The sequence below is a fragment of the Rhipicephalus microplus genome, chromosome X, assembly GCF_043290135.1.
Source record: "Rhipicephalus microplus isolate Deutch F79 chromosome X, USDA_Rmic, whole genome shotgun sequence".
Lineage (NCBI taxonomy): Eukaryota > Metazoa > Arthropoda > Arachnida > Ixodida > Ixodidae > Rhipicephalus > Rhipicephalus microplus.
The window spans coordinates 191,049,927-191,077,797 of NC_134710.1; the positions used below are offsets into that span (position 1 = coordinate 191,049,927).

The following is a 27,871-nucleotide window of genomic DNA, read 5'->3' on the forward strand; positions in this document are numbered from 1 at the left end:
GCCACCATAAGCCAAGGTGTTCCGCTTAGCCAGTAGCCACAACCGATAGAATGAACACAAGCTACACGGTGCTCACAGCGTGATGAAGAAAAAAAAAATAGAAATATAAACGTGTTGGGTCAATTTAGGTTTTCTTGAACCCAAAATAACAGATGCACATGTGGTATAGTTGGCGGTGCGACCTCACACTTCATAAAAACCCGGAGTGTTCCGCGTTTCTTCGCTTTAAAACATGGTTCTACACGCATCCATGCAGGCAAACAGCTTGCAAAGGAACAGCCATAGCCTTACGAGAGCAAGCGTCTCCACCTGAGTTCTCTCTCCTACCCTTTGCCCACCAACCGGCTGTTCAACAATCGGCTACTACCCTTCTCCCTCCCATCCGTCAAGCGATTGAGCAGGAAATAGCGGAGGTAATGCCTGCGTACTACCTCCAACAGTCTCCGGCTCCTGCGCCCCTGAGTTACGCTCAAGTGGTCGCCAGGCCGCCTCAAGTCGTTCCAGCACCCGCCCCTCTTACCTACGCCCAAGCTGCCGCTCGACCTCCGTCCTTTGCAGCGGGTATGCCCGCTACGTATGTTGACGTAACCCCTCAGCCTCAGCTTCAGCCCACCATGCAGCCACTGTTTCGTCCATCGGCTCTTGCGACATGAGTGAGACATACCCCGGTGAATAGATGGCGCACACCCGACAACCGGCCCATCTGCTTTGCCTACGGTTACGCCGGTCCTGTAGCCCGTTATTGCTATCGCGTACAGCCGGCTCTAATTTCTTCGCCTGTTGCTGGCCAGCTCAGCCGTCCCTATCACGAAGAACCGCCATCTATGCCACCGCCTTCTCGCCCAGGTCCATCTCCTCGAATGTTACCGTCTCCACGACGTCGTTCCTTGTCCCCCATGCGGCCAAGTTCAGCTGCTCATGAGCGGGAAAACTAGTCGTTGCAGTCCCCGAGGCAAGGGCTGCGACGCTATCGCATTGTGAAAGCTCTCAGAGCCGCCCATCTAATGTCATTGACGTGCTTGTGGACGGTGTTCATGCATCTGCTCTTATTGACACTGGAGCTGCAGTATCAGTTATGGACGAAAACCTTTGCTGCTTGTTTCGAAAAGTGACGACGCCAATTTCTGGGTTGTCCCTTCGTACTGCTAGTTCGCATCGTATCCATCCTACAGCAGGGTGCACAGCTCGCGTTGTCGTTCAGGACGTTCTGTATGTCGCCCAATTCATCATCATTCCTGCATGCTCTCATTACGTCATCCTGGAATGGGATTTTCTCTCCCGCAATGACGCCGTCATCCATTGTGTGGCCGCCGAAATTGAACTCTCACTCTTCTCGTATTTGACGCCAGAAGACAGTTCCTCGAAACTGAGCAATATTCTCGTGAAAGACGATACCATAGTGCCTCCAAGCTCAACGACGGGTGTATCGGTCTACTGCGCTGGTCTTTCCGACACAATTGTACTCGTTTCGCCATCCGACCATGCTTGCAGAAGGAAAGGGTTGCTAGTACCTTTTGCGACCATGCAAATCACTCAGGGCAACGCCGCTATTTTTGTGACCAACCCATCCCCGTACACTGTCACCTTGGGTCGAGGGGAATGTCTCGGCAGAGTGGAACCAGTTAATGACGCACGTCCTGGACATACCCGATGACTCGCGTTGTCCAAATTCGCGTACCATCAGTGCTGTTTCCACTTCTGATCCATCATCTCCTGATGTATTTGGCCCCTACATTGATGACAACCTTATGTCGGTACAGCGTTCCCAGCTTCTAAACCTGTTGCAAGAATATCATTCTTTTTTCGATGTCGGGCGAAGTTCTCTCAGTCGCGCGTTCATTGTTACACATCGTATCGACACTGGTGCCCATCCATCATTACGGCAACGTTTTTACCATGTGTCACCTGCTGAACATTGGGAAATTAACGAGCAGGTTAACGATATGCTCCGACGCGACGTTATTCGGCCCTTGGATAGTTCATGGGCGTCTCCTGTTGTTCTTGTTGCAATGAAAGATGGTTCTGTGCGGTTCTGTGTGGACTACAGACGACTCAATAAGATTACTCGCAAGGATGTTTACCCACTGCCGCACATCGATGACGCAATTGACAGTCTTCACGGAGCCAAATTTTTTTCTTCTCTCGATCTGCGCTCGGGGTACTGGCAAGTACCCATGGCTGATGACGCTCGACCGAAGACTGCGTTCATCACACCCGACGGCTTGTACGAATTCAACGTTATGCCGTTTGGTCTATGTAATGCACCTGCGGCCTTTGAGCACATGATGGACACCGTTCTGCCCAACTTAAAATGGCACACGTGCTTGTGTTACCTCGATGACGTTGTTGTCTTCGCTCCAGATTTCTCCACGCATCTCAAACATCTGAAAGATGTTTTTGCACATGTGAGCAATGCCGGCTTGCAACTAAATCTGAAGAAGTGCCGCTTTGCAGCACAGCAGCTCACCATCCTAGGGTACGTCGTGTCTAAGGATGGCATTCTTCCTGACCCAGCCAAGCTTCGGGCCGTGGCCGAATTCCCGAAACCTGCGTCCGTCAAAGAACTGCGTAGTTTCGTGGGCCTTTGCTCTTACTTCCGACACTTCATACGAAACTTTACCACGATCATATCACCGCTGACGAAGCTCCTTGGAAGTAACGGGCCCCTCAATTCATGGTCGTCCGAGTGCGACAACGCGTTCGCGAAGCTCCGCCATTTGTTGACATCTCCTCCCATTCTACGCCACTACGACCCTACGGCCCCAACGGAGGTGCACACGGACGCCAGTGGTGTAGGCCTCGGCGCTGTCATGGCGCAGCGCAAACACGGATTCCCTGAATATGTCTTAGCATATGCAAGCCGTACGCTCACGAGAGCCGAGACAAACTACACCGCCATGGAGAAAGAGTGCCTGGCAATTATTATTATTATTATTATTATTATTATTATTATTATTATTATTATTATTATTATTATTATTATTATTATTATTGGTGATGCAACAGCAAACATCCTCAGCTACACATTATTGCGGGTAGCTCGTGCACTGCAATCGTTAGAGCCCAGAGACACCAAATACAGACATGCATGTGCTCGTCAGAAAAAGGAAAAAGAAAGAAAGAAAAAGAAAAATTTGCAGTGCTGCTCTGTTCTTGCAACATTGTCGTTACTCGTTGTCGAGGCAAGGTACACAGAATACGCGAGTAGTAGTTATTGATTTTTTTTATAGAGGTGCGCAAATTAAGTGGGGACGCAAACCATCAGTAAATACAGCAATCCAGGTCGAATTAAATCTAATCCAATTCACGTCTTAAATAGTTGATTCAGTGAATACAGCAGTTCAGGTCGATCATATTTAATTCAATTCATTCCACACCCCAAGCAGCGTGGGCTATAGCCATTATAGAAAACTAGATTATACTCCAGTGGCAGAACCGGTCAGGCTCTCGTGACCTCATTTTGCACAGATGCCGTCAGATGGCACCGCTTCTACGTTTCCTACCAGCTTTGACTGCGATGTCGGACTATTGCAGGCTCCTTCAAACTTTCATCTGGGGTTACTTTTAACTGGTTTGTTTGCTTTGTGGTTCTTCCGAACATCAAGCAGCTGACTTGCTCACCGCCTGGCTCAGGGATTTCATTTGGGCCAGATATACGTATTTTTTCACATTTACCGCACGTGCTCAGAACATTCTGAGTGCATCTGGTAAATATATTTACTTACTTTATATAGAGCACCTGATTTTTTTACCACTCGAGGGATTGTTTCCCGTGCACAGATTTTCCAAGCAGACATGGCGGTCATGGAATTTGTTTTTAACCATCATGGAAAACCTGGAAAAGTCGGCGAATTTATAAATAACAAATTGGTAGACACCCTGAAAGCATATCAGGCTTCACGTGCCAGTTGATGTTATGCTTTGATGTGTGGTGTGGTGTGGTGCTTTCAGATTGTGTGGTTTCCTGCAAAAACACTGTTTGGGGCTAAAAGTTCTCTCTTATTTTTTGCAGATGCCAGAAGAGCAAGCTTTTGGTGTTTTCTGCAAGATCATGTCAGAGTATGGCTTACGAGACCTCTTCCGTAATTCTTTTGAATGCCTCCATCTCAAGCTCTTCCAACTAGAACGACTTATGGAGGTACTGGCCCACATACTGTATTGCATGATGACTATTCTTTTTTAAAATGCACTATACATATGCTCATAATTAGAAAACTGAAGGCCAGATTGTATATACATACTGTATAAAGAAAAGTAAAATAAAGCAAACACTTAACGAATTCTTGAGAACCCTACAATGGTATATGTCTCAAGTATACCTGGATACAAAAAACTCCCAAGTGGTTGATGTCGTATATTTGTGTCGTTGTTAGTATGCCCGACGAGGGCTATCACTCTACATGGAACTTTTTTCTTGTACCAATGACCTTCAGTTTTGGTTCCAAGGTTTATTTAGGCCGGGTTTTATCTGGTGTGTTAAGCATCACTCTTTATCTATGCATGCATGGATGCACAATGATAAGATTGGTTTATACTTGCAGACATTTTTTACTTGATGCACTTGTAAGAAAAGATATCTATCTGGTTTACAACCTCACAAAAGGTAACTGCTTGATCCTCACTCGTTTATTGCCTGTAGAGGTGAAGTTTTAGCTGCTTAGAAGTGGGCACTGATACTACCATATATTACTGATTACAAGTCTTCTCCGATTATAAGTGGATCCCCTAACTTGCTACCCCTTCAAGGAGGAAAAAATAAAAGTTGACTCCGAACACAGCCTTATGTTGCTATCATAGCACACCAGTAAGTCTTTCATAAAAGAGAGTGATGCAAAGAAACATTTATTTGACTGAGAAACATCGTTTATAACTTGTCGTCGCTTGAGAGAAGGATGCAGCAGTCACGGTCATTTTCATCATGTGAGCCACTGCAGCTGCACGCCATCGGAGAGGGTGCTGGTGGTACTAAAATGCTGTACATGGAAAATGCCGTGCAGACCAGGTTGGTTGGCAGTTCATACCAGGCATCATTAACCCATTGCCCCACTTCACTCAAAGAGCTCGGTTTGAACTCAGCGAAGTGCACATATCCTTCATGACAGTATGTGCTTTTGCTTCAATGTCATCGTAGCAAGCACTCGGGCTTTTTTTGCTTCTCTGGTCATAAACCCAGTCTCGAACCGCCTCCTTAAAGGGACCCACAACTGGCCTGAACGGGTGATAAGATTCCGGTGGAAAAGAAAAGAGCATGAATTATGGTGGCAGATGACAGCATACTTTTCGCGCTCTGAGCAGGATTTATATTTTTAAATCGCGTTCAATTGTAACCAAGATCGGCATGTCGCACCCCTAGCACCAGAGCTATGAAACAAAATTATGAAGTCCTAATGACTTTGCTGTGATTATTTGAAGCTCACCAGAATAAGAGCTTAAATTTTGAATATGTAGGTTATTGTTCATTTTCGTTTGTTTCTATGTGGCTTACAAGGTAAAAGAAGTACAGCATGAAAAGTTGTGCTGCTTTCGTGGCCTCTGCAGGAAAACTGGTGCAGTTGTGCTTGCATGCGGCCGCGCGCTCGATTCTTGTCACGTCGGGCGTGTTCGATAAGCATGCGAGCTTTTGAGTGCGATTACTGCGGCGCGTGAAAGGCTGTCGACCTACTGCTCTATGCGTGCTGCTGGTGGTGGCGATGGTGGCAGTTCATCGGATTCATGACTACCGCTGTCGTCTCTCGAAACATGTCGCTCTGGCACTACTTGATAGGGGCCCAAATTTTACGCTCGCATGCTTACCCTAACTTCACGCTCGCATGTGAGCCAAAATTCGTTCCTTTAAATCGCTCAAGTTGTCCAGCAATGAATATCGAAGCCGCGCAACTACGGCCGCAAATGAAATACTATGCGTGAATTGTCGACCACTTGTAAAGACGTGCGTTTCGTTTTCGAAAACTTGGCTGAGCTCGACTAGGCTAAGTCTAAAGAATGACATGTGCACGACCAAAAGTACTTGCATAAGAAGCCCCTGGAAAATGCTGTAGCTTTTGTAAAATAATTGTCATGCTAGAAAGCAGTGGTGGCGAGACTGCTGGCTTGACAAACACAACATTACGTGTTTGTACTTACTAGTCTTCACTTTTCATCACTGCTGGCATTACACTGGCGTATAATCGTTATCGCGATCACATCTACTGTTTGCAGCATGTCTCCTTAAGACTGCATAATCACCGCAAATTGAAAAATTGTGATTATACATGTTCTACAGTAATTTCCGTGTTACCATTCCGTGATTACAAAATCTGACCGGTAAGCTTTCCGTTGCACTCAAGTAAGCAGGTGCCATAAATATCGGTTGGAGGTCCCTTTAATAACAGGGTATCATCCAGACTTCGGTCTGCAAAAGGAATGGCGTGTCACAGCACACGTGAAGCTATTGGTCCTTTGTTTTCTCCATTCTTTTACGCACTTTTCGGACACATTGAACTTCCGCCTTTCTTCAACGTTGCTTTTGGAATCTGCGTAGAGGATTGCCACTTGAAAGCAGTGCTGTACTGTTGCCGGTGTAGCGGTGGCATCTTGGTGTCCGTTGAGCAGCTTCGCAAATCGCGTGCACCACTGCTCGCAAGCAAGGTGAAATGCGGAAATGGCGAACAGGCGTAAGCACTAAAGGATGTGGAGATGCTTGTGGGCGCATTCGTGGGGCGCATCTCACTGGTCATGTGGTTTAGTTGCCCGTGAAGTGTTGCCAGCTCACACGGCACTGCCAGCTTTTCCGTGGAATGCCCATGGTGCTTCATGAAAAATCTGAATTTTGAATTGCCTAGTTAGCAAGCGCTGCTAAGGCACACAGTCCACTAAAGCGAGAAACTCATGTCACATCTTTCACGAATGATAAATGTCACATTTTTAGTGAGCGAGAGGTGCATGTTGAGTTTCATGATAGATAAACATATGTCGCATTGTTAGTGTGTGATAACCGCATGTCGTGTTTCTTCGCGAGCCAAATGCACTGTCATAACCTTATGTGGCGAGTGCTGGTGTTGTTGCCAATCTTGCCTGACTGATGTGCCGATGCCGTGGCGCTATCATTGAAACCGTGATAGCGTCGGCGACACATCATGAAAAAATGTCGCATCTTCGACACGCTGTTGCTGACACCTCTTCCTCTAGCCACCATAGCTATACTGTAGTTTCATGATCGTCATGGCAGACCGTAAATGTGCCCAGCTCGGAAAGTGGGGCGAACACGTTGGAAGATAGCATCGCAGTTCCCGCTACTCCGTAGCCTCGGCTGCTTAGGTTATCGATGCGTCAAATAGCAGTGAATCTGAGGACGATGACCATTTGTCGGACCCCTCTGAAAAGTCCATTTTATGACTCCGCTTATAGGTAAACTCCGATGATAGGTCGACCCCCGAACTTTGGAAGGCCATATTATGAAAAAAACGTAGACTTATAACCGGCAATATACGGTATATACAAATGGTGCTGCTGTATACAAACAGTGCAACCAGGCCTGTATGTTTTCAGTCTCTATAATTATGAAAATCGATAGCCTCTTAGTGGTCATAGAAATGAAGTCAAAGCTGATAAATTGGTACATGTATCCAGTCACATATAAAAAACGATGGGCATAGACACATTGAGTTTTCTTTTGTCTACTCACTTGTAAGGCGATGACAACATGGGTGTATGTGCAGATTTTTGTGCTCCGAGTTAATCAAGCAATAATTTCTTCGCTTCGTACTAATGCCCAAATGCCAAATTGAAACCAGACACATCGGATGTCAGTTGCGGAGGTGAGGTATCACTGTCATGAATATATACTTAGAGGCGTAGAGAAGGAGACGAAGAAGGACTAAAATAAAAGAATGTGCTTGAAATGAATATAAAAAATAATGCAAGAAAAAGAAGACAGGACATGGAAGAAATAATTGAGTAAGGAATGGGAAAACAAAGAATTAAGGCAATAAGCATGAGAGGCAATGTGGCCAGGAAAGGAGAAAGAGCACTTGGAACGAGGAGAGGCGCGGACAAGCGGTTGCAGCAGCACGTGGTTCACCGGAAAAGTGCTATCAAAGTTCCTGGCAAGGACATGCCCTGGCCGTCGCAGCGACGCCCTGTGAAATAGTCGAGTTAGGGCTAGCGATGTCATCCTCACGAGGATGATGTTGCCAAAGGTCACTTCATGGGCTGCACACTAGGACGAGCGGTACAGCCGCTGTGGGTAACCGATACTGCGGTGACCTGACATTACAGGGACCTGACAGTGAAGCTGTCTGCCGTGTACCAGCGATGCGGCATGTGTACGACACAACACCAGAGCCGTCATCACAATCAGGCCATCCACCTAATGTGTTCTGTAAATAGGACTTACTAGTTTTCCTACGTAGCGTATGAGGAGTGTACTGGTATACTTTGTGTCATTTTGTTCATTGTTCTTTTATATATCTGTGTTCTTTAATTTATAAGAATTTTTCTTCTCCATAGTGTTGCTGTGTGATGCTCTACCATCTAGAGACCATGGCACTAATGAATTCGAAATTTTAATCTCACTGAACGATATCTTCTTTGAAGCAGCTGCAGCACGATAATTCTCATTTATATAAAGGTCATGGTAATCTGCAGGCTTGTGTGAATAGTGAATTTTAAGTTCGAAGCGCATAGTACTGACCTTCGTTGAATACTTTCGAATCGAATTCGAATAGTATATATATATCGCATATTATAATGGAAAAGAGGCATATTTGTCATGACCAAACTAACCTGCACAATATTCTTTACAAATTGAAACAAGGCCTGTGCAAAGGCCATTTTTTTTTTTTTTTACATCAAAGGAAGTGGCAACAACTTTCAATAGTAGCAAGATTTGACTTTCAGTACAGTCCTAGCGGTAGCCCGTACAATATGCTGTGTTTTAAAATTTGCTATATTTAAAGTATATATGTCAGTGTAAGGAGCTTTTAGACTGAAAATAAAATAAACAAAAAGATAGAATCGATGTGAGGGTAATTCTTCATTAAAACCTTGAAGTGGGGCTTTACTGCATTGCGGATTTTTTCTGAATACGTGTTTTGGCTGCGAAACTACACACTAAACATACTACACATTAGCCATCAGCTACAAATTTGCATCTCTTGCATGCACCATTGCCGCCAAGAAAAGAAGAAACTCAGTGGCACAGGAAATATTGGCTAAAGTGCCCACTGCAAAGCCATTTATTTCTTTTTGCCAAAGTACAGAAGAGTTTCTGACTCTCGCACAACTGCCTGATAGCACGCGGTGGCGACGCCGATAAGCATTTTGAAATTACAACGTAATCCGGGATATGCAGCATGGTACAACCACAGAATAGCCACATTTGGCTGTTTGCGATATAAATGTTCTGCGGTCTGCTTCTTACACAAAACTGATGCAGGTTTTCTTTTTTTAATGTGGTACAGTTGCAGAGAGCTAAATCGTTTACTGCATGGCTAGTTGCATGCAGCACTTCGCTCACTCTGCGCACACCGTGACTGCCGATTCACTTGCTGTAGAGTGCACCCTCTCTACTTCAGGCCATGCACAGATTCCGCGAGTAGCCTGCTGGGTTAATGCGGCGAGGAAGAGCTTTCCGCAAGCAGTGTGCTCTCTGCGATGCTGTAACAGTCCTGGCAGCGGACAGAAGCACATTTGGGCTGTTGCTAAATAAAAGTGTGCTGCATGGTAACAACAGCGCTACGCTCGCTGTACGGTCCGTGTGTTGGCATAATACAGCAAGGTTTCTTGGTGTCCGCGACCTTCAACGCTAAACTTCGCGACAGCGAGCTGCTCACATTTCTGTAAAGAGGTGTGCGCTTGAACACGGTCCCGCAAAACGAAGTGGCAGTGATCGGTGGCCGAGCGCTTTCAGGTAGTCGCCTAATAAAAGCGTGCAGAAGATCTAAAGTGACGCTATGCCACACGCATGCCCGAGCACACAACCGGGGATGCTTTGTGAGAAGGCTTTCCACCGGTGACAAGCCATATCGGTGCGTTTCTTGATGGCTGCAAACTTGCCTTCGTTTTTTTCCCAATAATTATTCGCAGTGTCACCGCAGCAATCGTGTGAAACTTGGAATAACTTATCGGCTGATTTCCGCACTTATCAACATGATGGAAAACCGTTCACGGCACATTGTGGCATCTGCAAGTTCAGCGGAGCAGTAAAATTTTGTGGCGCAAAATGTTATCACGGTACGCAATTAGTTCGCACTTACCGGTAGGCATAAGCCGAACACTATAGCTTAACCGGTCCGCAAATGCATTAGTTTTTATAAGACTTGGTCGGGGATTCAATTCGTCACAAGTACGTTTTAACCGTTAGTACGCTAAAAGCGGGTATGCATTAACGAGGTTTGACTGTATCGATGTTCCACTTTATCACTTTGACATCATTTCTGCCACAAGTACGTACTACCATAAAATGCTGAGCAAGCCCCCCCCACCCCAGTAAGCGCGCTCCCCTCCCTTTATTGAGAGACCTGAAATTAGCGCCAATGACCGAAGCAAGCACTGCCTGTCCCCTTCCTCCTCTACGGCTACTCTATTTTCAAGATAAAGCATTGCTTGTGTAAAAAGAACCACAAGAATAAGTACACTGAATGCAAATCTAATGCTTAATAAATAAACCATTTGATTAGAAACATGGATGGGCTTTTTTTCGTTTTAGTGGCTCTCCCGCCGTCATCTTGAATTTTGGTCAAGGATCGAGCAAGCACCCCCATCTCAAATCTGGTTGGATTATCTTTGACCAAAAGGGGGGTGCTTGCTCACAATTTTACAGTAGTATTATAAGTACAAATATCTCATGTTATTTACTGTCTATTGACCATTAATCTGCTTAGTTATTTGTTTCTTAAGGTTTACAGTTAATATTTTATAATAAATGGCAATATTTATTAGATGCCTAAATGATGCCTCAGGCTCCACAAGTATTTAAAAATATTTCCTCATCTGCTTCCAAAAGACTTAAGAGGAGATGCTTCTCGAAGACACTTCTTTAATATTCACCCTAGAGCAATGAGACTTGAGCTGTTCATAGAACTTTTTATGCTGATTTTGAATATATAATCAGTTTTCTTGCAAGTTGCAAACTTTTAGTTTTGCAACATGGCAAATTAAAAACCTTAATCCTTTTACCCCCCTTCTTTCCCTCACTAAACTTCCTTAATTTTTTACCATTGACAGTTCATAATGTTTTAAATAAAGCGTAGAATGCATAAAACTAAATAGGGAGTGCATACAAAATATGTAATAGACGTGAAGAATTCTATTGTGAGAAGTCCATATTTCTCCTACTCTAGTAGAGGTTTACACAAAAATTTTTATTATGTATAAAGAATATTGGAATTAAACAAGATAACTGTATTTCTCAAACTTTGGAAGAAAAATTTGGGCAAAATTACATGCAGATTCGGGCACCAGAAGTACTCGAATAAGGAGGGGCACATTAAAAAAAAAGGCAAAATTTGTGTGAGTTTTAAAGTTATAATTGAATGTTTATTTATGAAAGATGTCATTAAATACAATGATATTTGCACACACACAAAAAAACAATCCCTATTGTAGTGGCCACTGCCATTAAAATGCACCAGCCCCTCATGGCTTTTTTGAGCCGACTCCTCACAGACATTTTGCTCACAGACAGGGCCATCAGACGCTTGCCAAACTTCTTCTGCTCCAGCTGGCAGAGCCTTGTGCTGACTGTAAGCTAGGCAGAAATTGGACAGGACTTCGAAGTCCAAACGAAGTTCAGTGTACATAACAAAAATGTCATCCCCGCTAATTTTTCTCACAGTGAGCTCACTCGAACTTGCAAGATGGACACAGATGGCATTCATTGCCGCATCACGGACAGCTGATGGTTGCGAATGACTGAAGATGCAATGGCTCTTGAATCCCAAGAATTGCCACAAATCGGACAACAGCTTTCATGCAGACTGACTAGCTATCGCACGAGCTACAGCTTTCTTCATTCATAATGGAGATAAACACACTATAAAAGCGTTGTTCAGCTGCGCTGCTCGATGAGGCACACACCCTGCAAGTAGGCCTCACAATACACACAGGTGTGCAGCCGTCCATGGTGGTCTCCGATCCATACCAAGTGGTTTAAAAGCCAGTCATGGCTCAAAAAACATGGCAAAATTGTGCTTCTTTGTATTAATTCTTGCACTGCGGGAAACTGTTGTTACTTTAAGAGTGAGGCTCGGCTCTTCGCCTTATGCTATTGACAATGGCGAGCGGCGGCACATTATCAGTGGCAAGGTGCTTTAAGACTGCACACTTTAGGCCTTTTAATAGCCACGTTTAGCTTTTTAGATGCAATTTTAAAACACAGACCCTCTTTTTTTTTTTCTTTCTTTTCCAGAATAGTGGAAGTGCTAATCTTAACAAAGCAGGTGAAAACAAAAAAAAAACGATAATTTCTTTAAAAAATCACGTTTTCCAACCCAAAACTTCCTTTAAAGCTGCTCCAAAGCACCATATTTTCTGCTTGAGACTTAGCTTCAAAAAAGCTAATTGTTGCTTCCATCGCTGAGATGGTCAAAATTGCTGCAGCCCTGCAGTACAGTGTCCCTAATAGTCATATTGTGGTTTTGGAATGTAAAACCATATTCATGATTATTATTATCCATGAATAAACAATTTATCAATACTTATGTGAAATATTTTTACACAATTAATGGTCGGTTTTAAAAGTTCAGGTTTTTTTTCCAAATGATCATCATCAGCCTGACTACGCCCACCGCAGGGCAAAGGCGTCTCCCATGATCCTTCAATGAACCCGCTCTTCTTGTGTTGCTGCCATGTTATACCTGCAAACTTTGTAATCTCATTGGCCCACCTAACTTTCTGTCTCCCCTTCGTGCGTTAGCCTTCTCTGGGAATTCAGTTAGTTACCTTTAATGCCCAGCGGTTATCCTGTTTACGTGCTACGGGCCCGGCCCATGTCCATTTCTTCTTCTTGATTTCAGTTATGATATCCTTAACCCCCGTTTGTTCCCTAATCCACTCTGCTCTTTTCTTGTCTCTTAAGGTTATACTTATTATTTTCCTTTCCATCACTAGCTGCATTGTCCTCAATTTAAGCTGAACGCTGAACCCTCTTTGTAAGCCCCCAGATTTCTGCTCCGTAGGCAAGTACGGGCAAGATGCATCTGTTATATACCTTCCTCCTGAGGGTTAGTGTTAGATTACCAGTCGCGATTTGAGAATGCTTGCAGAATGTGATCTACACCTTCCTTATTCTAGTTAGTTCACTGTCATGGTTCGGCTCCGTGCTTACTACTTGTCCTAAGTAGACATATTCCTTTACAATTTCCAGCGTCTCTCCATCTACCTGAAAGTGCTGTTTTCTGCCGAGACTGTTGCACATTACTTTAGTTTTGTGCATATTTATTTCCAGACCTACTCTTCTGCTTTTCGTGTCTGCAGTTTAGTAATCATGAGCTGTTATTCATTCCCTGAGTTACTCATCAAGGTAATGTCATCTGTGAATCGCAGGTTACGATACTCTCCACTAGCTCTTATCCCTAACTTTTCCCAATGTAGGGCCTTAAAAACGTCCTGTAAACACACGGTGAATAGCATTGGCGAGATAGTGTCTCCATGCCTTACACCCTTTTTAAAGACCTTTCTTGGGGACCTTCGACGCAAAAATTTTGGTCTGTCTGTCTGTACATTTGTCTGTTTGTCCACTCTTAACAGCATCGGGTATTTGAAACTGTCGACCCCATCCGCAGCACCCACCTATGTTGCTCAAGATTCAGCGTTCATACTTGTGCAATTGTCGATTAAAAAGCAATTATTGCATGTGTCTGGGGCATCATAAAAACACGTATATATTCTGCATGTGCGCCTTTTACTAGAAGAGGTATACATAAGTAATTTTAAGGACCGTAGTGCTTATCACGCTGCACTGACCATCCAACGCTTGCACGGAAAGGCGAGTGTTTCCAACGCTTTGCTAAAACGAAACAGTGGTGGCCCCTACCCGTTTTCTTGCGTTCTACACCTTATCACTTTTGAAGCGGGTGCGCACACCCGTGAGGAATTTTATGGCCCTTATACAGCCGCTTATCAAAATCATTGTTCATATCTCTGGTAAGATGAACTGGTGCTCTTTGGCCATGAAATGGCTCTTGCGCCACAAAACATCAAACATCATCATCATGATTGTATTCAGCACATTTTTTTATCTGACTGATAGTATGAATATGGTTTATTATAGAGAAGCCTGCCCGAAATTCTGCTTGGTCCTTTGGTTGATTAAACTCTAATGATGCCTTAATTTTGTTAGCTATTATTTTTGTGAATAGTTTGTAGAGAACGGACAGTAAGCTGATCGGCCTGTAATTTTTCAAGTCCTTGACATCTCCTTTCTTATGCATTAAGATGTTGTTGGCATTCTTCCAAGATTCTGGTACCCTTCCAGTCAAGAGGCACTTCGTATATAAGGTGGCCAGTTTTTTTAACACGATTTCTCTGCCATCTTTCAGCAGGTCTGTTGTTACCTTATTCTCACCAGCGGCTTAGCCTCTTCGCATTCATTCTAGAGCTTTCCTTACTTTCGCTGTCATTACTAGTAGGACGTGGAACTCCTCTGAGCCATTATTGATCCTTACGATATCCTGGTTGTTTTGGCTTCTGTACAGCTCTCTGTAGAACTCCTCGGCCACCTCAACTATACTATTCATATTGGTTATAACATTGTCTTCCTTGTTCCTTGATGCATACATCCGATTTTCGCTTGTGCATAAGTTTGCCTTTGCAGCTAAAAGCTGCAAAGGCAAAATCGAGAAGGTAAAAGTGGCAGAAGCCTAAAAGGCTTCTGCCGCTTTTTACAGCCTTCTCGATTCTCTTCATGTTATGCCATCTGATGTCGGCTACCTTATGCCTATTGCTTAACTTCAAAAGCTCCGCTTCTAGCTCAAATTTGTCAGTTGCATTTGAGGCTTTCATGGTTTGTCATGTCTTAATAAAATTTTTCGTCTCCTCAGATATTTTGCCAGTGTCCTGTCTTGTGACTGTACCTCCGACTTCCATTGCATGGTGCCGTTATGACGTTCTTGAACAAGTAAGATCATCGAGACGCACGCCAAGTAGATGAAAGAAATGGTGTTTTTTGCTCGCTTGAGGTACAGGGTTAGGTTAGGCCCTTCAAAGATTAGGTTAGGTTTGATGATACTAGTAAGATTATCTTTCATTGTGTCCACGCTAACATCAGTTAACTCGTTTAGAGCTTCGAATTTATTCTGAAGTGAAGCTCTGAATTTCTATACTTTCGATCTCACTGCTAGTTCATTAATTGGCTTCCTGCGTATCAGTTTATGCCTTTGCTTTTTTAAATCTATGTGAATACGACATTTTACCATTCTATGGTCACTGCATCGGATCTTGCCATTCTACATCATGTACAATGCCTGGGTGTGCACACAGAATGAAATCTCATTTCATGTTTAGTCTCACCATTTGGACTTCGCCTCGTCCACTTACGGTTAACTCGTTTTATGAAAAGGGTGTTCAAGATTTGTGAGTTATTATGTTCTGCTAACTCTACTAACAACTCTCCTCTGGCATTTCTACAGCAATGCCATATTGCCCCCCTGCATGGTCTCCGGCCTGTTTCTTGCCAACTTTGGCATTAAAGTCTTCCATCAGAATAGTATACTGTGACTTTACTTTATTAATGGCTGACTCTGCGTCTTTATACTAGCGTTCAACCAAATGATCATCATGGCTTGATGTAGGTGCGTAGGCCTGTTCTTGTACCACTTTCATCTTGTACCTTTTCTTAAAGTTAATTATGATACTTGCCACCCTCTCACTGATGCTATAGTATTTTTCTATGTTGCCAGCGATATTCTTGTGTATAAAAAAACCCACCCCTAGTTTTTTTCTGTCAATTAATCCACATCTGTCAATTAATTCATGGTAGCACAGGACGTGTCCGTTCTTCAGCATTGTATAAGCTTTACGTGTCCTCCTAACTTCGCTGAGCCCTTTTATATCCCATTGAACACCCTCTAATTCCTTGAATAGGACAGCTAGACTAGCCTCACTAGATAGCGTTGTAGCATTAAACGTGGCCAAGTTCAGATTCCAATGGCGACCTGTCCGGACCCAGAGATTGTTAGCACCCTCCGCTGGGTCGCAGGTGTGCCTGCCACCTTGGACAGTTGATTCTCAGTCGCTGGGGACTGAGGGCCAAGTGTTAATTGCCATAGTCATGGGAGGTAGTGGCCAAGTACTGCACCAGGGCGGCTAATTCTGCTCTGGTGAGGGAGTGCATTATCGGCAAGTGGTTGTCAGCGAGGCCGCACCCCGCACCTCTTATTTCTTTTTTCAAAGATTCCTTCATCACATGTATTAAGTAAATATACAGTTGGGAATAATCCAGCATCTGCAGTCGAGGCGAATTTTGTCACTGCATGCTAGGCTGCTGCGCTATCTCTAAATACGGGGTTCTGTTGCACTTTCTTAACATAGCACTAAAGAATACCACCTAACTGCCTATCAGCTCTCAGCTTCACATGACTCGTAGCTCGCCTGGCCTTTTCTCAACTGTTTGAAAGTCCATTATTGCTTTCAAAAAAAAAAAAAGAAAAAAACCTCACCCAGTGCAGCTTCGAACATCTGACCTTGCGATCCTAGCCCAACTTAGTGCTCTGGATGACCCCCCTTCTCAGTCGTTCTCTCCTAACTTTTTCATCTCTCACTCAATTTTTACATTGTTCTTTTCAAAGTGTCCGCAACGTCGGATTTTTGCTGATTTCGAGTGATCGAACTCCTACTTTGATGTTTCCTGTCAGCTGACAAGTTGAGCGCTCCAATTTTGCGAATTGACTACTTCTATGTGATTGTTATGTTGAGCGTATGCGTCTCAGGCAGTTGTAGTGCATGAAAAGTAAACACGGGAAGTTTCTAACTGCTAAAGAATAGACTGGCGCCACCTTTAAAGCTGTATCCTATATGTTCGTGTCATCAGGGTCTATCAATATAATCTTGACGATACGCGGTGAGTGATGCAAACACGTCATTACTTTCGTACGAAATTCATTGCATTTCACCGTTCTATAGAAGTAGAAATAATTCGCTCCTTACATTTTCCTCCACTATTCTACATTACTAGGCTAGCCACAGATGTAATTACTAGTACGCATGTCTGACTCACGACTGCGGACCACTGTTTACTAGTATGTCTATTTTCGAAATAGAACATACCGTAATTACTCGAATCTAACGCGCACCTTTTTTCCGGTTAAGCGAGTTTATAAATTGCATGCGCGTTAGAATCGAGTACGAACAAAAAAATTACGGTCACTCTATTGCCATCGGCAAATCCAAAATGGCCGCCCCCTACGTGCGTCGGCATGGCGCGTCGGCCATTTCTGCCTATGTGTTTCCCATGTGCGGCACTTTGTACGTGTGCTGAGGAGTTCGTCATCTAGTAGTGCATTAGCATCGACGGTGTGGAAGGGCCGACTCCAAAAACTCGATAGCACCACGATGCCGCTTTTAAAAGAAAAGTTATGGCGTGTGCAGAAACGGACGGAAATCGGGCCGCATCGCGGTCGTTCGGAGTTCCCGAAACGTGCGTGCGGGACCGGCGGAAACAAAAGCAGAAGATTCTCGACAGCAAAGCTTCACGCAAAGGCTTCAGTGGACCACAGCAGGGTCGGTTTCCGCAAATTAAAGAGCTGCTCAGCAAGTATGTGCTTGAGCAGTGAGCGGCACAGCGGCCCGTGACGACAGAACTGCTCGAAGTGCGGGCTATGCAATTAGTCTTGGAAAAAGGTCTAATGCAGAGCCAGTTTAAAGCGAGCAGGTGCTGGCTAACTAACTTTATTTAGAGGAAAGGCTTTTCCCTCCGAAGGGGAACATGCATATGCGAAAAGTTTTGCGGAGGAGTACGATGAAAAGCTTCACAGTTTTCAGAGGTTCGTCCTAAACTTGCGGCGCAACAACGGCTACCTGCTTGGGCAAATCGGGAATGCCCATCAGACGCCTCTTTACTTCGACTTGCCTGGCACCACAACCGTCGAGAAGAAGGGGGCGAAGCAAGTTCGCGTGCTGACATCGGTCCACGGTAAAACTACCGTGACGGAAAGCTCTGTTACACGTCAGATGGGCACAAGCTTCGCCCGTACCTCATATTTAAATAGAATACGCTCCCGAAAGGAGTAGTTTTTTCGAGTGGTGTGATCGTGCGGGCCGGCGAGAAAAATGGGTGCGCGTTGCAATTGATGTCTTACGTTTTTTTGGGTTTTTTTCGCGGTGGAAATAGGGTGCGCGTTACAATCGAGGGCGCGGTAGAATCGAGTAAATACGGTATGTATATTTTCGAAATAGAACAAACTGAACTTTTTAAATCGGTAAAAAAAGAAAAAGAAAACCTTACCCAAGGAGGGGGGAGGGTCTCATTTGGCAAAAACAATCTTCCCTCAAAGGGTAACAATTTTGTTCCGACAATGTGGTAACTAGAAGAGAAACTTGGGCTAGTTGGTGGTTCTTACATGTGGTGAAAAAACAGCAATAAAAAACGGATGAAGACTAAGGAAGGGAGCGCCTTTGTCACATCTTCCTTAATCCCTGTCTATTTTTTAGCTCTGTTTTTTTATGACAACATTGTAATCAGTCTTGCATACATTGCTGCTCTTGCTTGCGTCTGTGCGAGCGCTTGTGTATCTGCAACAGTTACATAGCATCTTATGTTAAAAAGCAATGAACTATGCCCGTGGGGGTTATACAGGGTTTCTATGAAAAGTATAAAAAAAAAAAGTTCAGAAAAGATAGGTTAATTAGAAACATTTCTTCAATGAGCCTCAAAGGTCTTCAAGATATAAATCGTTTGAGGATCATCACACTTTTGTGAACGGTGTTTTCATGTCTTTAAGGATTGCTATTAGGACAAATTCAGCAAGGTGTTTAAGGGCATACATCCAGGCTTCTTTTGCAACACCTAAAGTCCTATGGTAGGGTTCTTTGAGGGAGGATGTTACTTTTGTGAATAGGAAATTGTTGTGTTGAGTAAGACCGCGTGTAAACCGCACTGGTGTTTTTACAGAGCACCACGGGTCACACGACACAATAGGAATTGTCTGCTGCTGCTAAGTCAGGGTAGTAAGGTGGTTCAGGAGTTGTCACAATGTCATTTATCGTCTGGTTGTTTGGTATTGTCAGGCCGATACAAAATTTGGTATCATACTGTTGTTCAATCATTTGCTGCATTTTGCACTAGCGCCGAGCCGCTTGACAGGGGCCCACTAAAGCACAATATTGGATGAATGAACACGCAGGTAACTGGAACTTGTGTACCTTGAAAAACATCCGCTACCACAGCAGACGTGCAGTGTGAACACATCAGGCAAAAATTGTTCCGGGTACTTTTTATGCAGACCTTGCATGTTGCCCCTTTTCTGTGAATTCATTTTTCACTTTACATAGGAGTTAGTGTGGCTTCAGTAAAGGGCCAATAAAATGTAAATTATGCTTTTCCTGTGTCTGTGTCATTTGTATGTTTTACCTAGTGCTTATTTTTAATTTGTCTCAACAAACAAACAAACAAAAAGCTTTTCTGCCATCATTTTCTTCTTTGTAATGTGTTACTTTGCTTGAAACATGTAGCTGTAGCAGCATTACTTTTCTACTCGAGGTAGCTCCTACTGTAATATTGTTACCTTTTGCTATAATAACTGCCGTCAAGCATTATCTCTATTTTGTTGTTTCACTGGTCTTCACACTACAAGTTGTAGAACTAGTTAATTTACTTGTGTGAAAAACACATGGTTTTCAATGGAATCTTGATTGGGAAATCAAGAAAAATTATTATTTTGTAAATTGCACTAAATCACAGATCTTTAGACCAAGTTTCACACACAGATATGGTGCACATTAGGAAAGCTGTGATGTGGAGATGACTTATTTCACTTTTTCTTAACAGCAAGCAGCCTTCCATTCATAATACGGTAATTGTGAATCGGTATTTTTCTTGTCTTTCAGGACCAGCTTCCACAGCTGTATGCCCACTTTGTGGATCTTGGAGTGGAAACGCACATGTTTGGTTCCCAGTGGTTCCTAACACTGTTTACAGCCAAGTTTCCACTGCACGTAGTCTTCTTCATCTTAGACCTTTTTCTACTAGATGTAAGTTCCCTTGTTTTATTTATATTAATGCATGGGTTTTATCGCATGTTTTCACATATGGCTAGAATTTTGTGACCCAGAATTTCATGCCATTTTAAGTAAAAAAAAAATTGTAACTGAATTTCTGCAGTAAAAGTCTTTGGTCATGTGGATAGCATAACCGCAACACTTTAACAAAGGGCACATTAGTGTAACAGCATAATGTTAATTTTTTTTAGTGTTAACTAAGCTGTAAAAACCCTCATCAATTACTAACAAGCAGCCTTGACAGTAGAATGTTTTAGAAATAGCACACCCAAGCATCTTTGCATACCGAAAGCTTCATCTCTCACTGCATTCCTTTGCACCGTCTAACTTTAAGTACACAAAATCTGAAACTCCTTAATAACCAACTTCTTTGTATGTTAAAGTATTAAAAAAACAGTTGAAGCACTGAGCCAAATCTGAAACAGTTAGGAACATGCATATTTGATAAGTTCTGTAATGACCTGCTATCAGCTTTCCCAGAAGCAGCCATCACTGTACGTGGTGGCAAGAGATTTGTTGCTGATGGCAGCGGTCCCAGCATCATAGCAGCAATTCAACATGCTCTTTCTTTTTCACTCCTTAACTCTCCTTGCTCTTTCTTTGAAGCAAGGAAGCCATTGACGTCAAAACCACCAAGTGCCTCCACCACTTCTCACTCAAGTGCCTTTACACATGCACTCAGTAAAGCTGTTTTTCTTTGTTAAGAAATGTCAGGCTAGTGTTTGGTGTCGAGCTATGGAGACATATAATTCTTCGTTCTGCCAAACCAAACTTCCAACGAAAGGCGACTGAACGCGTGGTGCTGATAAGTGATGACCAAAAAAATTATGCTTTCTCGAGCATTAGCCTTCCCGATGCAGCTATTACTGTTGACAGGGACAAAGTCATGAGTATGCCTCCTGCCATTGCGGTGGAGCTTCATCGGTCCTCTGGAAAACCTTGAGACCCAGGAGACCAACTCATCAACCTGGATGAGAAATTCAATTGCCTTAATGCTGCACTTGAGAAGCTGATGACTTGCAGCAACGCTGGTCAGCATTCTCAATGCTACCATTTGCTTTAATGTGAAAATTCGATGCAGTCTCGCAGTAAATGAAAAGACCCACTGCAGCAATTGTGATTACTTTTATGAACACAAGCCAGTAGCCACACGAGGTCCCCTACATGAACAGGAAATGCACTGGCGAGTCACTAGCAGCAGAATGTCACACTGGCCCTAAATTAAGCTGCCTTTTCATTGTGGTTTTCTGCATCACTAGCCACTGCATTCTCCTTGACACTTTAGTGGAGTTGTCATTTTTACCACAGCCGAATATCTCCAACTTGGCGAGTCCAGATCTGCTCTCCGTGCAGTAAATAGCACTTTCGTCACATTGAATCAGCTCCAGTAAATGACACCAGGCATTGGGCTAATGCGCTGGCACAGATGGATGCTCATGATTGCAAATGTCAGTTTTGCTATGCTAGGGGCAGGCTTCTTCAGCTATTGCAACCTTAATGCGAGTGTTTGGGATTAGTGCCTAGAGCAAGGATTCTCTAAGTGGGTTCCATGGAACTAAGGGTTACACAGGCAGTTATTTGGGTTATCTACGACCATGGATAAATTTTCGCTGGATCTGTAGTCACCAAGTCGCTTAAATGGTGAACTCGAGGTGCGATCTCATGCCCCAGTGTCAATAAGCACATCTCAGTGCGCAATAAAAACATGTAGGCTGCGCAGTAAATCTGGCGATCAGCTTGTTGCCAGCCACACTGTGAAAATGTGCCGTGGGATTAAGCTAATCTGCTTGAATCTCGGAAACCTTATATTACCCCCATGCGCATTTCTCCTGTTTGAAGGTAGGTGAGGAAAACAAGGCAGTTGACATGCAGTAACCATTTGGAACAACATATGCTTGTGAACTGTCATTCACGACAATAGCCTATCTGAAAAATAAGCACCAGAATCGGCTGAATCCAGCAGCCAACATGCGGCTGGCTCTGAGTGTGACTGAACTTTGCATCGATTTGTTTGTGCAAGGAAAGGGATTTCAGTTACATGTCAGTGAATAAATTTTTGTTATAGGGAACAAGTGCTGGAGTTTCAGCTATGTGGGCAGCGCCGACCTGGCGGTCAAAGCGTGCACTTCTCAGCCGCTTTCTTAGACGAGAGTTGGCTGATAGAGGTGGTATGGGTGCACGATGGGCACTGGTGGTACTGTCGCGTTTTCAAGTGCCAGAATATGTAGACATGAGGAAGGATGTATCCCTGTACCTTTTTTCTTCTTAATCATATATAAAAAGGAGCCAGCGTTGCATCCAAGTGGTCAGGCGACCGAAGTATGTTCTGCTCTCGCTCTCCCGTCTAGCTTTATCGGGCTGGTTTCTAAACTGAATTGCATGTGTCTGGTAGATTTATTGGATAGTGAAGATAGCAACCCTGGCAATCAGGGACAAACAGCTGAACTTCATTAAGTGGTGTTTTCCCGAAATAAAATGAGGCTGTTATGTAGTATACAAGGTATGTAGTTTTTTCTGACAACTACTACTACCAAACACCATCTGATCCCTCGCGTGAAGTGCATGATACAATCGGTAGGTAGTCTGTATTATTTGCAAAATGTTACGTAGAACGGGAGCTGCCTTTTCCACACTACACAATTTGTGAGGGGGCACGTTTGCCCAAGCTGCAAAACGGTTATAAAAAGTACGCTAGCGATGAATACCCTATCCTGAGATGCCTCTGTTTAACTTAATTTCTGCTGAAAACAGGCCTCTTGCTGCGAATAAAGCAGAGGAATATTTGAAGCTTATCTTTCTGGGGTTAGACGATGAGGTAACCTTTTTCACTGGCGGCTGTGGCTATAACATTGGAATTTATGCCTTGCTATTGAAGTATCAAATGATGACTTGGATTTTTAATCATCATTTTGTTTGCCCAACTCACGGTTTTCTAGTATTTTCCGCTAGCCGGTGTCTGCCTAAAGTAAAGTGTCTGTTCAACATCGATAATTGCTAGGTTTTCGTGTCCCAAACAAGATATATGAGTTTGAGGTGAGGCACGCTGTAGTGGTAGTATCAGACTTGATTGGGACCGCTTAGGGTTTTTCAATGTGCACATATATCTTGGTTCACGCGTGTTGCTTGTATTTCGCCATCATCGAAATGCGGCCGCCGTAGTCGGAAATCGATCCCGCGTCCTCAAGCATAGCAGCACAACACACGTGCGTACATACCGTGGACAGGCGTACGTAGGACACCTGGGAAAAAATTGGCCCCATATCTGCATGTAATCTGCAAATGTCGTCGAAAGACGATAGTCTTGCGTGTGGAAAAAGGGAACAATTATTTTGATGTTTTGCGCAAGAAAATCGGTCAATGGTATTTTGGAGGCGCTGCATTAGAGTGCCTCGAGCGTGCAGCGGAGGCGAACGAGCGAATCAAGTCACGTCACACGTGATACATGAGCGCCACCTGGCAGTCTTCTTGCAAAACGAAGCGCGTGGCTCTGAGACGGGTGTGCGCGCCCGTCTCGGAGGTGATAAGGTGAGGAACGCAAGGCGACGGATAGGTTCCACCACAGTCGGGTCTTAGCAAAGCGTTGGAAACACTCACCTTTACGTGCAAGCGTTGTATGGTCAGCGTAGCGTGATAAGCGCTACGGCCCCTAAAATTACTTATGTATGCATTTTCTAGTAAAAATGCACATGCAGAATATATACGTGTTGTTATGGTGCCCCAGACTTGCACAATAATTGCTTAATAATTGACAATTGCAAGTATGAACACTAAACCTTGAGCAACGTTGGTGGGCGCTGCGGATGGGGTTGGCCGTTTCAAGTACCCGGTGCCGTTAAGAGTGGACAGACAGACAGACCAAAATTTTTGCGTTGAAGGTCGCCAAGAAAGACTATCGTCTTTAAAAAAAAAGAGGCGTAGCTACCACTTCCTGGGTTTTTTTTTTTTTACTACAGAAGTAAGCAGGGGGCGGGCAGTATTGTTGCAGCGCAGACTTATCAGGGGGGGCATGTCAGTCTGCACTAGCTTAACACAAAACCCAGCACACAACCAGAAAAGGATGACGATGGAGTCACCATCACGACACTGTCTTGATTGATATGTGGGGTTTAACGTCCCAAAACCACCATATGATTGTGAGAGACGCCATAGTGGAGGGCTCCGGAAATTTAGACCACCTGGGGTTCTTTAACGTGCACCCAAATCTGAGCACACGGGCCTACAACATTTCTGCCTCCATCGGAAATGCAGCCGCCGCAGCCGGGATTCGAACCCGCGACCTGCGGGTCAGCAGCCGAGTATCTTAGCCACTAGACCACCGCGATAGGACCACAGCACTGTCTCTTTGATGCCATATGTATAGGTGCAAATCTCGTTGCAGAGTTTCTCTCTGTTTTCCAGCACTTTTTATGTGCTTTTTTTTCTAAACCACGCTGCCATGTTACTGGCACAATGGCTTTTTGAGCTTTTCGTTCAAAAATGAAGCACGGCCGTGGCGCATGCGCGTGCTCTCACGGTGGTGCACTGCGGCTATGGTGGCATACTGTGGCCGGTCGTCTGGACGCAAGCGGCTGAGTTGTGTCATGACCCTCCGCCAGGGACTTTTTTTTTTGGCGTGCCACCTATCCAGCGCTGGTCTCTCGTACTCTTGCTTTTGAATTCATTGCCAGGGAATGTAGCATGAAGGACATGAAAATGGTTGCATGAAAGCAGGGTGGTTTCAGGTGGGGAGGGAGGTTCCTTGGCACTGACTGGAGCTTAGCAGGGTTCCCTGGAACCAACATTCTTGAAAACCCCTGACCTAGTGCATAATGTCATATACCTTGCTGTATTTGTCCTAAGTAAAGTTTCACCTTATCATATATGTGTACATTCTGGCCTGTCTTAATTGTACAACACTATACTTGCTGAGTATCCACAACCTACGTAACCCCGAAATGATGAGCTACCATTGAAACACAACGGAACATACCATGTCATCACTACAAGTCCATCTGTCGCTGTCCATCCGTGGAGCTCGCTGGGAAAAGGTTGAAAGTTGCCCCCCCCCCTCCCCCACGAGTTGAGACATACTCCAGCTTGCTGTTATTCATACTTCCTTGGACAACTAGTCTTCGTCTCTTTCTTTAGTGCCAAAGCAAAACACTAGTGATTGGAAGCCTAGCAGTGTTGACCAAGTTTTGAATGCTGTCACTACTCTTAATTAATATCTCCTTCCTCCCATACATGACTTCGGTGCTTGTGTAGCAGGAACCTAAAATATTCTGCACTAAGGCAAATTTGATGGGTGGCTACCACCAAATTCCTGTGGAACCCAGTAACTTTCCGAAGACAGTGATTGCTAGCCCATTGGGCCTATTTAAGTTTATCAGTGTGCTCTTCAGCTTGAAGAATGCATGCAAACATTAAGAAGGTCCAAGGACAAGGCTATGCATCAACTGCCTCTCGGTTTTATTATAAGAGCATTACATAGCTCATTGTGTGCTCCCACTGTCATCAGAAAGCGGTGGCAGAAAAGCAGAAAATAAATTACGTCATCTTCAACACTGTGCGCATAGTTGTTATAAACCAAAAGTTTTCAAGTGGAGCTTTGGCAGAAGATTCATCAGGTCGTGCTGAAGCCTGCAAGAACATGATATGCAGAGCAAGTGGCTGCAAGATGAGCACAGTGAAAGGTGCAGCAGCTTCAACAAGACATCACTCTGACCATTGGGAAAGAGCCACATAACGCCATACTCGCGCTGCCCATGCAAGACCCAAGGAACTGAAAAATCCATATGACACAATTTTTGTGGGTCTGGAAACACCAGCCACAAACTTGACAACCTTTTGCCATATCAATAAACATCGAGACATAGCTCAGCGACACAATCGGCGACAAGTGAGTGCTCTCGCTTCTACACGTTATAAGAATTACATAGATGCCCTTTTAGTTTCTCGTCAACCTTGACAACATTTAGTTGTAAGTAGCACAGACAGAGTACACTTTTGCCTTCTTTTCAAGCCACTTGATGAATATGGCCTAATCCTAAAGTCTCAGAAAAAGGTTTTCGGAGTTGAAGCATTGGATTTTCTCTGCCATTGCATTTCACCCAAAGGCATTCAGCCACACGAATGACGAACATGGGTAAACAAGGACTTCTTTTCTTCAACTTCCTTCCGAGAGCTGCAGAAGTTTTTGATGCTAAAAAATTATAGAGGCACCTAATACCATCCTGTACCTAAACTCTTCAGCCGCTTATATACGTGCTACATAGCAACTATTAAGAAACTACCAGTACCTTCCACTGGTCCTTGGAGCGCATTTCCACGGGGCTTTTAGTCGAAAACCAGGCACAATTACAAATTTTTTAAATTTGTCGATTTGATGCCATGCATTCTGAAACAACAAAAAACATTATTCAAAGGTGCTTTATTTGTATAATACTTGCAAATTTTGTTTTGAAAGTGTGCAAAGGATTGGCTTTACTGTACCGCACCACGGAAAGTGCCCTAACCTCTCTAGTCTTCAGTGTCGAAAATGTCGCTTTGAAATTTAAAAAGCAACGTCACTCACCATACGGCCGACATGTTGGCATGGCAGTGGATGAAGTTATTCCACAGCACGCTGGCACAGACCGGAAATCACTGATATTCTTAAAGTGCCTGAAATCTACTGAGGCTCAATACAGCACCTTCAGGAGAGAGATATGGGCCATCTATTACCTAGAAACATTTCAAATCCCATTTTCCCTGCTGAAGTTTGGGACAGTGGCTCCTGTTCTTTCCAGCCTGGTCTTAAATTCTGATTCATTGTTTCCTAGCTTTTATTTTTTTGCCTGTTCCAGTGAAGTACTGACTCTGTGTTCATTATTGGGAAACTGAACACAAGCTGGGTGCAGGTGACACAGGGTGACGTGTGTTGAGGCTGGCTGAGCCACGAATGTAACTTCTGCGAGTGCTACAAGCGAGTCGATCCAAGGGAGCTGGAAATATTTCCTGGACACAAATTGATGACCGATCCATGCAGCATTTCACCTACGCCGATTCTTAAAGTCCTTGATGGTTGTACTGAGCCCCATTAGTAACAGAGACAGCTTTTGAACCCTGTGCTGTCTATCGAGCATGGCAATCAAAGGTGCATTCAGTTCTTGGTGGAGGCACTCGACCATGCTGTTGCTAGCAGTGTGGTATAAACCACGGCATTATGAAGGCGCGTGTTCAACAGTCGTGCCAGGGCAGAGTGAGTGAGCTTTGGAACTGCCAGCCTCGATTTGTGGTTATGCACAAGGTATAGCTCTACTGCTATACCCATATAATAATAAATTCTTCCACCACTATTTCAGTCTTCTGGCAAAGGGTTTGCTTCAAGCCACTTTGAGTTGTTATAAACACACAAGGAGGTACTTAAATCCTTGACGGGGAGAGAAAGGCTCCACCAAGTCTAAATCCAGGTTCTATGATTGGTTCGCTAGTGGCTGGAGTGATTGCACTTCTGTATGTATGTGTGTACCCCAGGTCACATTTAAAGCCAACAGTTTTTACAGGTTCTTGTCCAGGTTCAAATGTGTTTGTTGATTCCCAGTCACACAAAATGGTCTGTGATAAGCCTTGCATCACTGTGATGCCAGGATGGTTTAATCTGTGCAGCAAGTCAAATATTTGCCACTGAAATTTATGGGACACTAGCAGACGAGAAGCT

At 44.1% G+C, this 27,871-nt stretch overlaps 1 protein-coding gene across 2 annotated transcripts in view; it reads left to right on the forward strand.

Moving 5' to 3' along the window:
* The window catches only part of LOC119177325 (rab GTPase-activating protein 1), a 203,156-nt gene that overhangs the window by 132,697 nt on the left and 42,588 nt on the right, over positions 1-27,871 (forward strand). For both annotated transcript variants that reach the window (XM_037428794.2, XM_037428795.2), the window contains 2 exons: positions 4,013-4,138; positions 20,023-20,166. In XM_037428794.2, coding sequence (XP_037284691.2) covers positions 4,013-4,138; positions 20,023-20,166 — 270 coding nt within the window. The remainder of the gene's footprint in view (positions 1-4,012; positions 4,139-20,022; positions 20,167-27,871) is intronic.